The sequence below is a fragment of the Python bivittatus genome, unplaced genomic scaffold (genome assembly GCF_059951505.1).
Source record: "Python bivittatus isolate LINGU-HERP-01145 unplaced genomic scaffold, Pbiv_v1 ctg000020_np1212, whole genome shotgun sequence".
Lineage (NCBI taxonomy): Eukaryota > Metazoa > Chordata > Lepidosauria > Squamata > Pythonidae > Python > Python bivittatus.
Genome location: NW_028277030.1, coordinates 53161080 through 53178525, shown reverse-complemented (window position 1 = coordinate 53178525; position 17446 = coordinate 53161080). Strand labels below are relative to the sequence as shown.

Below are 17446 nucleotides of genomic sequence, written 5' to 3'. Positions count from 1 at the left end.
TATAATCCCAACATTTGGATGCCACCAGATTGGAGAAGGCTGCTCTGGCAGTTGCATCCATTATTCATGCTCACTGGGTATTTTGAGGATTGTAGTTCCAACTTATTTGGAGAGCACAAAATGGGGAAAGCTGTAGGAAAGCAAGATTTAAAAAGTGCCAAGAGCCACATCTCTATTGGCCATACTATATATAAAACCATGCCATTCTTGAAGATTTTACATTACCTTACTTTTAGGGGGGAGTAATTGTTAATGCATGTAACATTCTAACTCCTAAATGACAGGTAACCAAAGGGAATACCACTGAAGTATACCGTAAAAAGCATTTAAAAAAATTAAAATGAACACAATTTGCAATGATGAACTAGATGCAGTAAATTATTTGAATGCTAGCAATCATAGGTAGTAGAATGAAGCACATTCAGGACTTGTTTTCTAACATATACATGCAGCACTTTGCTGGACATGTGAAAGTGCCATATAGCTGTAATAATTTTGGCTCTATAAGAACAATGTATTAGATCCAAATGGAATTATTTGAACTTGGGTCATACTGAAATCAGTGGGATAAACTCCATTGTGATTTGTTCCGCTGATTCCAATGGGAATGAAGGACTGTACCAGGGAATTTGGATCCAAGTACAGTATTATCAACAGAGCTGAAGCTCTATACAGAGTAACCAGTACTTCAAAAACCAAGTGGTGGCACTTGGAACCAGCTGAAGCCTCCAAACCATTTTATAGAGCAGCATCATTAATAGGAAAGAGTCTCTCAGTTTCCTATTTTCTATGCCTGAAGCTCTGGTGGAGACCTAGCTGATGAGGACAAAAGAACATGCTTTAACAGAGGTTTTTTTCCCCATATAGCAAACTCCTAATTTATTTATTGTTGTTTGCTTGATCCCGCCCCCGCACCCGAGTGCATATATTTGTTAATAATAATTGTTACTAGCCTCTCTGAATGGGACGTAGGTATCAGATGGGCAGAATCTCTCACTCCCCCTCCCACCCCACCCCACCCCACCCCCATTCTCACCCCTACAGGGAAAAAACCCAGTGACTCATGTGGCCGCAGGAGCAATCATGTGAAAACTTTCCATTCCTTTTTTTAATGCTGTCTCTGTTTTTGTTCTACAGATACAAGTCTACCACCTCACAAACAGCCCTGGCAACATTCTGTGAAACATATTACTATTTAAAGCAAAATAACTTCCACAATAATTTTTGACATTCTTATTCTACAACATAAAACAAAAAACAAAATAAGACTGTGCCAGACATAGATGATAAACCACCATGAAAAGGGGGGGGAATTAAGAGGAGGAGGAGGGAAGGAGGGTTCCTCTAGATCTGCTGTGCCTTTAAGCACAATCTATGGAGGCGAAGAAGGGAAGCAAGGAAATAAAAATAAAAAAAAAAAAAATTAAGAGAGCAGAGAAAGCCAGTGAAGGTCAGGGAGTGAAAGAACTTCCTCAGGGCACAGAATAAATTAAATCCCAAAGAAAAAAAAGTGATTTCCAGAGTGCAAGGCACAAACTCAAAATGACAATGATTGGCAGCCAAACTATATCCATGCAATATCGAAGGCTGCACGTTCTCATTTACCTCAGTGTAGCCAGCAAGCGCCCATTAAACATCCGTCTGATGCCCAAATTAACCTTCTTGGCAAACTGAAAGAGGCACAAACTATCATAATCAACCTTTCATTATCACAGCAGCCTCTAGTTAAAGGGTCAGAATAATTGTGCCATCAGAGCCCTGATTGTTTTCAATCAACAGACGGCTGGAGTGACAGCTCCGTGATGGAGTAGTTTGATGAAACCGCACCAGGCCTAATCAGAGCAGATGAAAGGAAGGCATGATTGGTGCAAATGAACAGTCGTGCCTCTCTTTTTCATTTACAATCTGAAATTACTCTTAAATTTACAGGTTTTCCCCCTCCCTTCCCTCCTCCTCGAGTACCTCAGAAAGAATATTTGACTTATTATGAGTTCTGACAGTGCAGAGTTATAAAAACACAGGTAGGATTCTGCCTCCTCCCCTTCCTCCAAGTGCAGCTTTAAGTGTGCGTTCAGCATAATTTCAGCAAAACCCAGTCACAAGACAACGAAAGACTTCCACTGACCTCTCCTTTCGGTTATGTTTGATTAGCTGGGCAGTATATTTCAGCCAATGTTTTTCACAATGTCAGGAAAGTTTGGAAAACGGGAGGGGAGCAATAGCAACCATAAGGAATGTACAAAGAGCTCTGCAAAACATTTTCTTCGACAATATATGTATTGCCATTCTCAGCCTTAAAGTGATACATTTATGTTTTCTTGTCTTGGGGAAAAAAAATCAAAGCGAAGAACATTTCTGAAATCCATACTCAAATACCTACACACACACACACACACACTTTTATTGGGGCTGCTGATTTCAGAACTATATTCTTACTTTATCTATTATGAATTAAAGCCAACAGATTAAGTGATAGTCTTAATTATGAGAAAACAGGATCAGAATATTCCAGGCATGGCTAACCCACCCCAGACTGTAGCTCCTCAACTCTCTCAGATAGCTTTACATAATTCTACCATATTGTTTCCTGAGATCCTAGTAACTATTAAAATAAAAGCGCCAAAGGCAACCTCAGTGTATCACTGAACAAAGTAGGTGTTTTAAGTGGAAAACTGCAAGACACCTTTATGTTCTTGAGCTGCATCACATACATCTAGCCAATCGTATATCCTCACAGTACATCAGCATTCAGGGCACTGCAGCAAAACAAGAGGCTTAGCAGAGGAGATTAATTTGTATCTGAAGAAAGGCAAAGCAGAGAGAGAAGGCTGAAGCTAATTCAAAGAGCTTCATATTTCATAAATTTACTTCCAGTTTATACCTACCCAGCAAACTGAATCTATTTCTGTGTCCTTTTATATGCACCCACCCTTGATTGTAGCTACAGCAATATTAGCATGCCCCCAGGCTTATTAACTACTGGCAGATATGTAAATGTAACAATGTTAAGTGGGCATGATCCAGTCTAATTTAAATATGCTTGAGTCCCATTAGTTTCCATGGGAAGCCATTGAGTGTGCAATTCACTCTTTCCCACTGAAATCAATGGGACTTAAAAATGCTTAGCTTTGATTGGATTGTGTCTAGTGGAGATTATTGTGTAGCATGTAAAAAAGCATTCCCATGTTCAAAGATGCTTAATATATCACTGACTTACAGCAGAAACAGCAGCAGGGATAAGCAGCTGCATATGGCTGAAGAGCAGAAGATCATCCTTCAGCAGTACTACTGGCCTGTTTTGTTTGTATTTTGTTTCTATCATTATTATTGTATTTCATGTACAAACTTTTTACAATTCTTGCAGTGATCACCAGCTATAGTGCTATGTGAAAAGCTACCCAATACAATGAAGCTTTAATACCATGAAACATTTTGTTTCAAGTCCGACTTGTGTTCTATATTTAAAAATGTTCTGTGTGCCTGTTCATGTTCTTCACCTCCCCAAGCTAAGAGTGAAGGGAAAGAAACCAATGCTGTTTGGAGAACCAGGAACTTTTTACTTTACTTTTATATCCCTTGGGTGCTTCTTATTCTTTCCGATCCAACAGAATGATGGAAAGAAATAATGTAAGGGGGCTCAGAACTGTGCCTGTCTGCCAGTCTGTCCATCTCACCATCAGGAGGGTACTTTTCAAACAAACACAAAGAGAACAGAAGGAGACAATATTTGTTGTGGTTGGAGAAATCAGCAAAAGACTGAGTTCAAAAATAGTAGATCAGTCCATTTAAAATCTACCGGGTATGCCTATTCCTCAGACAGGCTTATCTCACAAGCTTGTTGTGAGGCTAAAAAAATGGAATAGGCTCAACTTTTGCAGAAAGGAAAGGAGACAGAATACTACAAATAGGAATGATTTTCCTTCTCTAATCAGTTTCAAAAAGAACATAATCAAAGAGCTGACAGAAAATAATAGGGCACTTTATGAGCTGCCCAGTCAAGGACTAAAGCTCAGCATCATAGGAGATTATGCAGCTACAATTATTGGCTGTAATTTTCTAATCAGTAAGTTGCAATAGCCAATTTGGGATCTGTTTTCCTTAAAATTTCAGCACATTAAATGCTTACCACAACATTTTAGTAAAATGTTCCTTTTGGTAGAAATATGTTCATGTGTTCTAAGGCTCTTACAATAGACTGCATTACAGTCTAAGTCCAAGATAAAATGTTTGAATAAGACTCCACAAAGTTAAAAGCTTAACATCCTATCACCGGGCTACTCTTAAAGCTGTTGCCAGAGTATCTGAAATTCATTTATTCATTCAGATGGCACTATTCTATAGGTGAGACCTAGAGCATGCACATCCTGTCAGATCCTATCAGATGGACAGAAGTAATTTGAGACAAGTGATCCCACAAATAACCAGCACCTTGTATTGACCTTGGAAGGTCACTGGCAACCAGTACAGCATGCAAAGCAGTGGGGAACTATGGGCACATTAACTATTCAAACTGCTGCATTCTAGACCAGTGTATTGTGAGTGGTCTTAAGGGCAGCTCCATGTTGAGCACATTGCAGTAATCCAGGTGAGAGGTGACTAAAGGATGAGTGACACTGAGTAGGGCAACAATGGATGCAACTGGCACACCAGATGGATTTGTACATTAGATCCAGGTGCCACAGCTGCCACCTGTTCTTCAAGAAGTGTAGGGGACTCCCAAATTGTGCACTAGGTTTGTCTAGAGCAGCACAATCCCATTCAGAACCAAAGATGAAAATTCCCTGGATCCAGGTGCCCCCCAAACCTACAGCTACTTGGTTTTGCTAGGAATAAGCTTGAACCAATTGCCCCATCCAGATCCCCACAGCCTCCAGAAACAGTGCAGGGAAAAAAAATTGCAATGTGAGATGGGCCAAATCTTGAAAAACAGTCAGACCAATCAAGAGTTTAATTAAGCTGTTGTCCTTTTGAAGCACTTAAATTAAAAAAAATCTACCTCAAATTCTAAAACATATTCCTTCTAAAATCAGTCTACTTTTTGAATTTTTTGATGAATTTTTATTTACATGTATGTAGATTCAGAACGCCAGACCAAAGTGTAAAACCACACTTTCTTTTTTTCAGAAAGCCAAAGAAAGCATGTTTTTAGCTATATTCAGCCTTGCAATATAGAGGAAACACACCAGCACAGGGACATCTCTGGATCCTGACCACAAATCTACATTGGCCATTCAAATATGGTCATTACCTAAATGAAACAAAACAGTGCATTTCAGCAATGCTCGATTGCTCAGTGAAACAGTCAATAAAATAAAAAAATAAAAAGGAGGGGAGATCTTTAAACTATCACATAGTTATATGGGTGTATATGTATAAAAATAAATATATGAAGAATCTGGAAAGAATATCCTATCATGACAAGTTAAGTGGGAAAACACTGCTGAAATAATTTTAAAAAATCATTATAAAAGATATAAAACAGTTTCATCTATGAAGAAGATTAAAGAGGATTGCATATAAGCATGCTCCTAAATTCATGGGAGACAAAGCATTAAGTACTAACAGTTTCAAGAGGTATAAAGAAGTGGTACCTTGAGAAATTAGATGTAACTAAATCCTAATGAAATCAAAGAGTTTTAAAAATATCTTGATTTATGTTGAAGCTAAGCTACTCTATTTTTTTTTCCTTCAGTGCTGTAGAAAGAGAACAGGGTGACCTCTGGAAAAGATGTTCAAATGTAGTTGTTATACTAAATACTATTAACTACTAGTTGTATGTGTAAGATCATAAGATTATTATCTAAAATCAGCAGAAGAACATAATACATTATGTCAGAATCAACCAGAATCAAAGCACAGAGGAGGAATGTAAACAGATTAACGGTTCCTGGTGTTAACCAGTCAAAAGACACTGAACAATGTTTTTCTGTTTTAATGGTTTTTGTACATCTAAAAATAAAAGTATAAGCAGAGAATGGAGGCCTGTCAGAGAGTTACAAAAGAAAGACAAATTCTGAAAATAAGGATTGCACACTACGACATATCTGGATCTATTCTAAATTCAAAACAACCAAACATAATGTTAACATGTGAATCTAATTCAAATCTTGTTCCTTTAAGTTTCTGAACTCATCACACCTTGTACTATGACAATACTGTATCTTCCCTGGAGTACAGACCTTCAAATTAGCTGTTTAAATCAAAAGGCAAAATGTTTTATGTCAACACAATACATATACAGTCATGTGAAAAAGAAAGTACACCCTCTTTGAGTTCTATCGTTTTATGTATCAGGACATAATAAAAATCATCTGGTCCTCAGCAGTTCTCAAAAGTAGGTAAATACAACCTCAGATGAACAACAACCCATGACATATTACACCATGTCATCATTTATTTTACAAAAAGAAAGCCAAAATGGAGAAGCCATGTGTGAAAAACTAAGCACACCTTATGATTCAATAGCTTGTAGAACCATCTTTAGCAGCAATAACTTGAAGTAATCGTTTTCTGCATGACTTTATCAGTCTGTCATATCGTTGTGGAGGAATTTTGGCCCACTCTTCTTTACAGCATTGCTTCAGTTCACTGAGGTTTGCAGGCATTGGTTTATGCTGTGAGGAACTCTTGAGGTTCCGCCACAGCATTTCAATCGGTTTGAAGTCTGGACTTCGACTGGGCCATTGCAACACGATTCTTTTCTTTTTCAGCCATTCTGTTGTAGATTTCCTGCTGTGCTTGGGATCATTGTCCTGTTGCGTGACCCAATGTCGGCCAAGCTTTAGCTGTTGGACAGATGGCCTCACATTTGACTCTAGAATACTTTGGTATACAGAGTTCATGGTCGACTCAATGACTGCAAGGTGCCCAGGTCCTGTGGCTGCAAAACAAGCCCAAATCATCACCCCTCCATCACCGAGCTTGACGGTTGGTATGAGATGTTTGTGCTGATATGCTGTGTTTGGTTTTCACCAAACGTGGCACTGTGCATTATGGCCAAACATCTCCACTTTGGTCTCATCTGTCCAAAGGACAGTGTTCCAGAAGTCTTGTGATTTGTTCAGATGCAACTTTGTAAACCTAAGCCGTACTGCCATGTTCTTTTTAGTGAGAAGAGGCTTTCTCCTGGCAATCCTTCCAAACAAACCATACTTGTTCAGTCTTTTTCTAATTGTACTGTCATGAACTTTAACATCTATCATGCTGAGGCCTGCAGAGTCTGAGATGTAACTCTTGGATTTTTTGCAATTTCTCTGAGCATTGCATGGTCTGACCTTGGGGTGAATTTGCTGGGACATCCACTCCTGGGAAGATTGGTAACTGTCTTGAATGTTTTCCAGTTGTGAATAATCTTCCTCACTGTAGAATGAGGGACTTTGAATTGTTTGGAAATGGCCTTATAACCCTTCCCAGATTGATGGGCAGCAACAATTGCTTCTCTAAGATCATTGCTGATGTCTTTACTCTTTGGCATTATGTTAACACACACCTCAATGCTTGAGACTAGCAAACTCCTAAAACTTCAGCTGTTATAGAGGTGTTATACACTTGCTGATGATCAATTGATCAAGGGTGTTTGATTAGCAACACCTGGCTGCTACTGAGCCTCTTCATACCTATGGAAGCAGCAAAAGTGTACTTAGTTTTTCACACATGGCTTCTTCATTTTGGTTTTCTTTTTGTAAAATAAATGATGACATGGTATAATATGTCATGTGTTGTTGTTCATCTGAGGTTGTATTTACCTACTTTTGAGAACTACTAAGGATCAGATTATTTTTATTATGTCCTGATATGTAAAACCACAGAACTCAAAGAGGGTGTACTTTCTTTTTCACACGACTGTTTATTCAATAAAGCAAGGAATAAACTATCTAGGATCCTCCAGGTATTTTGGACTATAACTCCTATAATCCTGAAACACCCACACAGAACGGCTTCATGTTTTGCACTGCTGTCTTCCCACAAATTACTGTACTGCACTGCTTCAGTCATTCAGTCTTGTTTGCTTGTTGTGCTATTACCTCCTCCTATTAGCATTTCACTCTCTTCCTAACTGGTGATGGTATATTTTCTATTCATTTTGAAGGAAGACTGTAATATCAACAAGTCAAGAACTGTGAAGAGTACAGCATACTCCAACAAGGCATATTTCCAACAGAGAAATGGGGGTGGATGGGGAAGAACCATCTTGCGCCCAGAGCAGGCTTATCTCATCTAGGATAGTCTCTAGAGTATGGCTGTTGAATTGTGAGAATTGTTCTCTCCTTTTTAAAACCACATCATACAAGCCTCAGAGCATGAAACCATAAGAGGAACTATTTTTGCCACCTCAACTTCTGTGAATATAGTATAAAGCCATACTTCTCAGTTGAACAAAATATATATTTAAAAAAAGGCAGGATAAAAAACCTAATAACAATATTCTATTCTAGAATTACCCAGAATTCCCAAACATCTAGAGTACAGAGTTGATACTCATCAGTCCTTGTCTGTCCTGAGGCTTTTGCAGCAAACAATCCTTGTTACAGCTCCCATAAGTGTTGCAATGTTGCAATTTCTCTTAAGGTTGTTGTTTTCCTCCTAAGTTACCTTATTTCCTGAACAAGACTTTGAAAATTAATGTAGAATAAAGAGCTAACATGTGATTTTCTACATCTTGTTCTCTAACTAAATGTGATGTTAAATATTAACTTAGTGAGTCCTAACATATCTTCATAAAAAGTCACTGGGTCATAGCCTACAAGGTGATACTAGTCCCACTGTTGTCCTGTGATAGTTTTGAAAACAAGGCATTTGTGTTTTCATCAGAAACAAAACCAGTACCATATAAGAATTCTAGTATGCTAATGCAGACATCATAACGTTTTCTTACGTTCAAATTCTACCCATAGTATGTTTTAAAAATACATTATTTCAACATTTACCAAGTTTTTAAACCTTAGCACTTATTTATTGGCTATCACAGATAGGGGACATTCCCTGGCAAACAAGGAACTATGAAACTATCTTCACAAGGATCATGTGCCCACAACTCCATGTTAGTCACAAACACATCTGTCTATAGCCAGGCCTCACCGATATCCAAGATAAATATTTTTCTTCTAACTTGTTCAGCCTGTATACTGAATATGAGTAATCATTTCAGTGACACAGTGTAGGAATTATTTATGCCTAGGCAATATTGCTATCCACTCCAAGCACCCTGCCCTTGGGAAAAGGAAAGCGCAGAGACACCATTAAATTTGTGGTCGATGCTTATTGGAAGCTCAACTAGTGGATGATGCCTTGCGGGGGAATACTAAATCAGAGTTCTTCCTGTTCATGCATGTGCATACACAACATGGCTGCAGCTGGCTTTTACCAACATCTCACCGATTTAACACATGGAAGTAACCCCGAGAGTGGCATTCTTCACCAGCTTTTCTACTGCTTTTCTACCAATGCCCCCACCCAAACTTGGGGCCAATAGCCTCCTCCCTCTCCAGTGCCTCTTACCCTGTTGTTGTCCTTTAAGACACAGGATGGGGATTTGTCAAAGTCAATGAGCACTTTATTAAAGGGAGAGTGCTCAGTAATGAACAATTCAGCAATTTAATGAGATTCTGTAGCTCTGGCTCCAGCCTGTATATCAAGTTTCACTTCTCTAAAGCACCCTGACACTAATCCTCTGGCATACCCAATCTTCACCCTGGGCTGAATATTAGATTCTTCCATGGTATATTGCATTACCAGTATAACCTTAGCAAAAATGATGAACTTAACTACACTTGAGGCAACAGAGCAGCCCTGATTTGATTTTCATGTATTGGGTTGACTGTGAGGGAATTACTTATTTACTAAGATAAAGCAAAAACAGTTACTTATTGCCCATTCAAAGCTTAAATTGGCAAATATTTATGTGTGTCTTAATTCATTCTAGAGGTCCAAGAATGAGATTCTGGTTTCATTCATTTTGCCCATAGCAGTCAAATAGCTTAAAGATTCTAGGTAATGGCATTAGTAACCATTAGAGGAGCAATTATGATAACACCTAGAATGGCCAGTGCAGGGTTTCCTGTCACTCAGAAAGCAGCACTTTTGCCATAGCTGAAGGAACTATTCGTAACAGCAAGTGTGACAGCAGCAGAACAGCACAAAAGCAAAATAGCTGTGTTAACCATGCAGCATGTGGGGAAAAAAACAGTCCAGGTTCTCATAATGCTTCATCAACTGGGGAATGGGTAACCCCCAAATAAGCCTTTCTTTGCATTTTAGTACAAGAACCAAGGCATATTTTCTGACAATTCCATGCTTGCATTTCCCTCATTGGAACATGGTAAACTCATTTTTTTTCCTGGAGGTGTGAATTTTGTGCTCATGCTCTAAGGAGCAGAAGAAGGAGACATTTTGCACTGTTGAATAGCTTCAAAACTATGACATTAAACCCCAAGCCTCTGCTGCAAGCAGATCTCCAGCCAGAGTCCACTATTCATAAGAAGTCCCTCCTTCTGCTTAAGATGCTTCCAGGGCACTGTGTAGAGATACTGATAGGAATGTACTACATAACAGCACTGTATAACACTACAGATGCAAAGGTAAAACAGTGCCTCAGAGTGCATGGGTCACTTATGCATAGCACCTGCCTGCAACTTCTTAAAGAAGCTGCTCCTTTCCCCCAGGACCATGCCACTGGCCTCCCCAACTTTAGCACAATCCCAGGAAAACAATGTGTTTAGTTTGAAGAACTGCAGAGAGGTGTTATGTGCATATTCCCCTACACTCCAAAGCATCTTTTTTACTTTGAATTTGGAGCCCCGCAAAGCCCTATTACTTAAACACAACAAAGATTTCTTATTAAGAAATCCAATTTAGTCAGACAGAGCCTATTTATATTTTAGCCCAGTTCAGAAATTTGGACACTCCAGACAATCTCCACTGACAGAAAGTGTGACAGCTATGGGGTTTAAGGGATCATGTCAACGTGCCAATTTATCAGCCAATTCTTCTGATATCAACTTCATCTAATTAATTATTAGGGATGTATATCTTGTCCTTCAAGGAAACTGCTACTGATAGTTATACCCACACTAATATTACTAAATGTAAGAGAAATGAACTGAATATATATTTTTGATTTTGACAAAGCATATTTCAGCTCATCCCTGCATATTTTTCTAGCTGTAAAGAAGATTGCATTGAATACCAAGAGCCTCTTATCTTAAGAAAGTAAAGATACAAGCTATTTAGCAAAAGAGGAGAATACACTCTCCCAACCAATTAGCTGTATTTGTTAACCCCTGCTCTATGTTACAGTCCTTTCTTGGCATATGGTGGCCTTCAGTATGTTGGGCCATTATCAAACCCCTCTGCTTTCCCATTTTCTGAAACAGTACAGCTCTACCTGCATTCTCGTCAAAGGGGTGAAGCAGACTTCAGAATGCCCCTTAGGGCTTCCTCAGTGCACAGTAATATTTTTATTCTATTGTTTCTTGTCATTTACTGTAATAATTTTATTTTCTGAAATGCGTATGGATATTTAGTATATGTTCTTTGTATTGAACGTTTATGTGTTTCACTATTCTTTTACCTATTTTATCCTGGAAACAGACCCTGGGTTTTACCTTTATTTTATTTTCTTTGATATGGTTGTAAGACTAATCAATCAATAAACTAGTTCACTAGTTATGGATATACAGTACTGGTCTTTCAGCAATTTAACCACTGTTTGTACATTACCTGCCAGATTTGTTCTTCACTGAGTGATGTGAGTTGATCACTCTTCAAAACCTCTTGGATGAGACAATATGGCAGCGCCAGGACTTCGTCAGGGTGGTTATTTAGTAGTTCTGAGAGATGTTTCACTAAAAAGTCAACCACCGCTTTCTCCAGCAGATTTAGATTGAAGAGATCAGCAAGTTTATAGAGGTCCAAGTAATTAAAGCTATTTAACTCCTGGTCAAATAAAATAAAAACACACCTTGTTTAGATGGAATGAGAATTTAAACAAAAGCTTAATGAATTATAGCTGGAGATAATTTCAGATTGAACTACCTTTCTATTAAAAGTTGCCCTTCCACAAATAAACATATTTTAATATACTAAGCTTAGAATAAATTACTACTGCAAGTTTACATCATCACTATCTATATATCATAACATAGCCATAGACAGAGATTTGAAATAATTTGTTTTTACAGATTAAATGTTGGCAATATAATATTTGGGATAATCGTATAACAAGGGATGGATATGCATTTCCAAACTTTTCAAGTCAACATTGCTAAATGCTCTGATTTCTTCTACAAAATAAATATTCTCTTTTTTGTCCTCTATGAAAAAAGCAGCTTCTCATATTTGCTGTTCTTTGCTACTCAGCACTAAAATACTAGGAGAATATAAAAAAGAGCAACTACTAGCCTGAATTTGTTTGTTTGTTTTGGTGTTCTTTGATTAAAAGCTAAGACCAAGGCAATCAGTTCCAAAGAGGAGCTTTGGACTTATATCACACATAGCACATCACAGACTTCCAGAATTCAGGGGAGTTTTCAGAAGCAGATTATGATATGGCATATACTGTTGTTGATGACATTTTTATTATTATTCCAAATACAACAGCTAGAACAGCTCTTCCAATTCTGGTCCATGTGAACAGCTGCATTATTATGAGTTACTGTATTATTTGTCCTTTTTTCTAAGCACTTTCAATCATTATTACATATCATTTTTACAGCTGACCTGGAAGAACAATTAAGTGGAGAGATTGATTGTCCCAAATAAGCCTCATGGCTATGTGGGGAACTGAACTTGTGTCTCCTGAGCCCAACCTTATTCATGATAATATACAGGTGACATCACAGATTTATGGTAATATACAGGTAGCACTACTTCAGCCATATGCCAGTGCTTCTTCTGTATAAAGTCAGTCTAAGAATCCTTGAAAGTGGAGCTTTTGATAACTAAAGTTTTGCCCCACGTGATGGTGATGATGAAGATTGATGATGATTTAGAAAGTATCCTTGTCCACTGAACACTAAAAATGGTATTTCTGAATTCCAAACCCTGGAAGCTATCAGCCTGTTACAACAGAATTATTGTCACTGTAATACCAATCACTTGTTCAGCTTAAAATTATACACTGTGATACCCTGCTATCCAGCTGATGAAGCTGCATGACAAAAAATGTCATGCTGAGTTGGTAAGATGCATATAGCTGATCAGATAACCTACTTTTCAATCAGCAATAAGACTTTTGGAAACATAATGATATGATAACAGTATAGAAACTCTTTGAAAAAGATTAACTTTTTCTTTCTCTCTTTAGCATTCTCATACCCAATAATATATTAAATAAATTCCTTGAAACACGACAGTGTAATCTGCTTTTTCCCATTGTATTTTGACATATATATCTAATATATATTTGTGTTTGTTTAGGACACTACAAAGTAACTTATTTCGGCAATCATATGCTGAAATGAAGCTAAATTTCAGCAACAAAGATGACCAGGACACTAGAAACTAAGACCAATGAAAGGACATTGAGGGACTTGGGTATGTTTGGCCTTGAAAAAATATGAGTAAAGGGGGACACGATAGTCCTCTTCAAATATCTGAAAGGATATCACATTGAAGACAGTCAAGGCATGTTCTCTTTCATACCAGAGCACAGAATGCCACCCCATTCAGAACTAGAGATAGAAAGTCCCAAAAATGGAGGAGGGACCCCAAGATATATAATTGAATATCATCAGCATAGTGATGATACCTGATCCTTTGCTGGCAGATGATCTCACCCAGCAGCTTCATGTAGATGTTAAATAGAAGCAGAGAGAGTGTAAAGCCCTGAAGAACTCCACGAAGCAGGGTCTAGGCTAGATTTCCTCCTCACCAACTCCAGGGGAAAGAGAACCACTGCAACACCATGCCTCCCACTCCCAACACTCAGAGCTGGTCCAGAAGGATACCATGATTGATGATACTGAAGGCTGCTGAGAGGTCAAGAAGGGCTAGGATGGATGCACTATCACCACCTTGGTCCTAACCCAGGTCATCTACAAGTGCAATTAATACCACCCCAGTATTGTATCTCAAACTGAATTCTGACTGAAAAGGGTCCAGATAATCTGCTTCCTCTACAGCCTTCTGGAGATGCAAACTGACCAGCTCCTTAGGATTAAAATTGTCTAATACTGTTGGATGAAGGGATGGTTTCTTGAGAAGGGGCAGACCATCAGTCTTTAAGAACTGGAGGAACCACTCCATCCCTCAAGGAAATATTTACCACCACCTGGATCCAGCTATACATCATCTCCTGGGAGACCTTAATCAACCAGGAGAGATAATGAGTCTAATACATAGGTGGCCACATTTCAGTCACAAGGACCCTGTTCACTTTTTCAAGACCACCAAGTTCTAACTCTTCCAAGTAACCACGCTAGGCCATGCCTCAGTTAGCTCCAAGAATTTGCACAGCTGGAGTCTAAATCAGACTGGAACTGAGTACAGTGGAACCTTGAGTTACGAATTTAATCCATTCCGTGACTCTGGTTGCAACTCGAATTGGTCGCAACATGAGGCAAATTTTCCCATAAGGTTCAATGTAATTACCGTTAATCCATTCCGGCGTCCGCGGACCACGCGGCAGGGCGGAAAAATGGCCGCGGACCACGCGTCAGGGGCAGGAAAATGGCCGCGGACCACGCAGCAGGGCGGAAAAATGGCCGCGGACCACGCGGCAGGGCGGAAAATGGCCATGGACCACATGGAACGGGCGGAAAATGGCCACAGACCACGTGACATGGGTGGAAAAATGGCCGCGGACCACGTGGAATGGGCAGAAAATGGCTGCGGATCTGGTTCGTAAGTCGAGGCGAGTTCGCAAGTTGAGGTAAATTTTTGGGGCCGGAGCTGGTCGTATCTCGAAAAATTCATAAGGAGGGGCATTCGTAACTAGAGGTACCACTGTAATTTCATCCAAAAAATACCTAGAATAGTCTTCAAAACAGCCCTACAGGTGTTCTTCTGGCCCTTTCTTCTCCACTGAAATGTAGAGTCCTGGGGTGGCCCAATCAAATGAGTTCTTCTCTGCAACAAAGAAGGGCTACAGAGACCTCCAAGGTTACCAAAGTAATTTGATCATGACAAGAGACTGATGGTAATATTCCCCCATCTTCAGATCATGTTGCCACTGCCCCAAAACAAAAATGAGGTTTAACATGTGACCACTGCTGTGAGCCAGGCTCACAATAACCTGGGTCAGGCTCATGGTTACCATGAACTCTCGAGCCACCTCCAATCCCATGCCTAACGAAGGGATATTCAAGTCCCCAGAACCATCAGCCTCCCAAAATCCACCACAAACTCAGACACTGCATTGAGGAGCTTGGATAGGGAAGCCGCTGCACAGCAGGGAAACTAGTACAGTAGCAGCAATCCCATCTGATCCCTAGAAGCCAACCTCATCAGCAGAGTCTCACAACTGGTTATTTATGGGATTTCAAAGGCAGATCATCGCAGGTGCTGCCCTTGAAAGCCAAATGGGAACACTTCTGAGTGGAACCTCCCCCCCCACACACACACATATACACACACCAGATCAAGTCTCTCATACATTATTAGATAATTTATTGCAGGCAAACTTGGCATTCAGTAGCAGCAACCAAAAGCCTGGGACTCTGAGATCCAATGATGGGCACTGCAGCTGGTTGGAACATGGAAATGGTATAACACGCTGAGACCTTCTTCCTCGAAAGTGGGCCATCCTTATATCCCACCGTATCTCCCCCTGCCTATCACCACATTACTGCCTGTCTCTTCCCTCCAACATATTAGCTCTCCCAATCCCTATCCCCCTTCCCCTTAAACAAAGGGCTCCAACTCATGCCACAAACATCCCACTAGTTGACTAACCAGGTTTTTGGGATGCTTTTGCCCCAGCATCCCTAGTTCTGAACACCCAATCTATCCCACTCCTTGCTAGCTCCTGAACGTAGCTAGAGCACTAAACTACACTCAGAAAACCCTAACTGCTGGGAGAACTAGGGAGAACTATCATCTCTCAGTAGTGGGGAACAAACAACTACACCCCAGCAACCACCATTCCTCAACACACTCCACCAATGCTCACTTTCAATATGGATCACAGGTTCTATTCCTATCTTCAATTAAGTTTCTTTGAGACAGAAAAATGGAAAACCTTGATGCTCCTGCAAAACAGAACAGGTAACAAATGTTCCAGTCCTTCTGAGTTCTGCTGTAGCTTGTAAGAGATAAGATAGCTACTGCCAGTGTGGTGGGCCTCACAGCAGCACAAAACACAAATAAATCCTCTAGCCAGTACATCGGCCCACTCACGCTCCCACTGTTACTCAAAATTGTCACTGGGTGCCCTCACCCTCCAAAACTGCAGTTGCCATCACCACAAGTAGAAATGGAAAAGCCACTCCACCCAAACTTGCCACTACCACCCGAAGAACACAGCCAGTCCCATTGCTGTTGCCAGCACACTACTGACAAATGTTCATCAGTATACTGCAGCATACTTCGCTCACAGTTGATTTCCATATATGCCATGAACTACTGCCATGCTAACTTCTCTGAAGACCCTCTGATTCTCACTCAGAACCTCCTCACATTCACAAACCAATTCCAATTTGCTTTTTATCACAACTCCTAAGTTACAAGAACTCAGATTCTGACTGAAAATAATAATAATAATACAGTGGAACCTCGGTTTATGAACTTAATTCGTTCCGTGACTCTGGTCGCACCCCGAATTGGTCGCAACCCGAAGCAAATTTCCCCATAAGGTTCAATGTAATTACCGTTAATCTGTTCTGGCGTGGAGGACAGGAGGCAGCTATTGCTTGGAGGGAGAGTCCCCCTCCCTACGACCACGTGTCAGGGGCGGAAAATGGCCGCGGACCATGTGTCAGGGGCGGAAAAATGGCCACGGACCACGTGTCAGGGGCGGAAAAATGGCCACGGACCACGTGTCAGAGGCGGAAAAATGGCCGCGGACCACGTGTCAGAGGCGGAAAAATGGCCGCGGATGTGTCAGGGGCGGAAAAATGGCCGCGGACCACGTGCCAGGGGCGGAAAAATGGCCGTGGACCACGTGTCAGGGGTGGAAAATGGCCGTGGACCACGTGTCAGGGGCGGAAAAATGGCCACGGACCGTGTCATGGGAGGGAAAATGGCTGCGTATCCTGTTCGTACCCCGAGGGGGAGTTCGCAAACCGAGGTAAATTTTTGCGGCCGGAGCTGGTCGTAACCCGAAAAGTTCATTAACAGAGGCGTTCGTAACCCGAGGTACCACTGTAATAATAATTATAATTAAAAAAAAAAAACTTCTGAGTAGTAAAAGCAATTTGACAGTGGAACCAATTACCCAGAAAGATGATGAGCTCACTTGTATTGGATATGTTCAAGTGGAGGCTAGAAAGACATCTGTTTAGATCACTTT

The 17446-nt window shown here is 40.2% G+C and overlaps 1 protein-coding gene across 4 annotated transcripts in view; it reads right to left on the bottom strand.

Moving 5' to 3' along the window:
• Positions 1 to 17446, bottom strand: part of KLHL32 (kelch like family member 32) — an 85187-nt gene that overhangs the window by 18609 nt on the left and 49132 nt on the right. Inside the window, exon 6 of one of the 4 annotated variants that reach the window (XM_088138666.1) lies at positions 11719 to 11934. The exons of 2 other annotated variants lie outside the window; for them this stretch is intronic. In XM_088138666.1, the coding sequence (XP_087994792.1) occupies positions 11719 to 11934 (216 nt within the window). Of the gene's footprint in view, positions 1 to 11718; positions 11935 to 17446 lie in introns of those variants that run through there. One more of the 4 variants, XM_025171003.2, reaches the window with a different exon arrangement.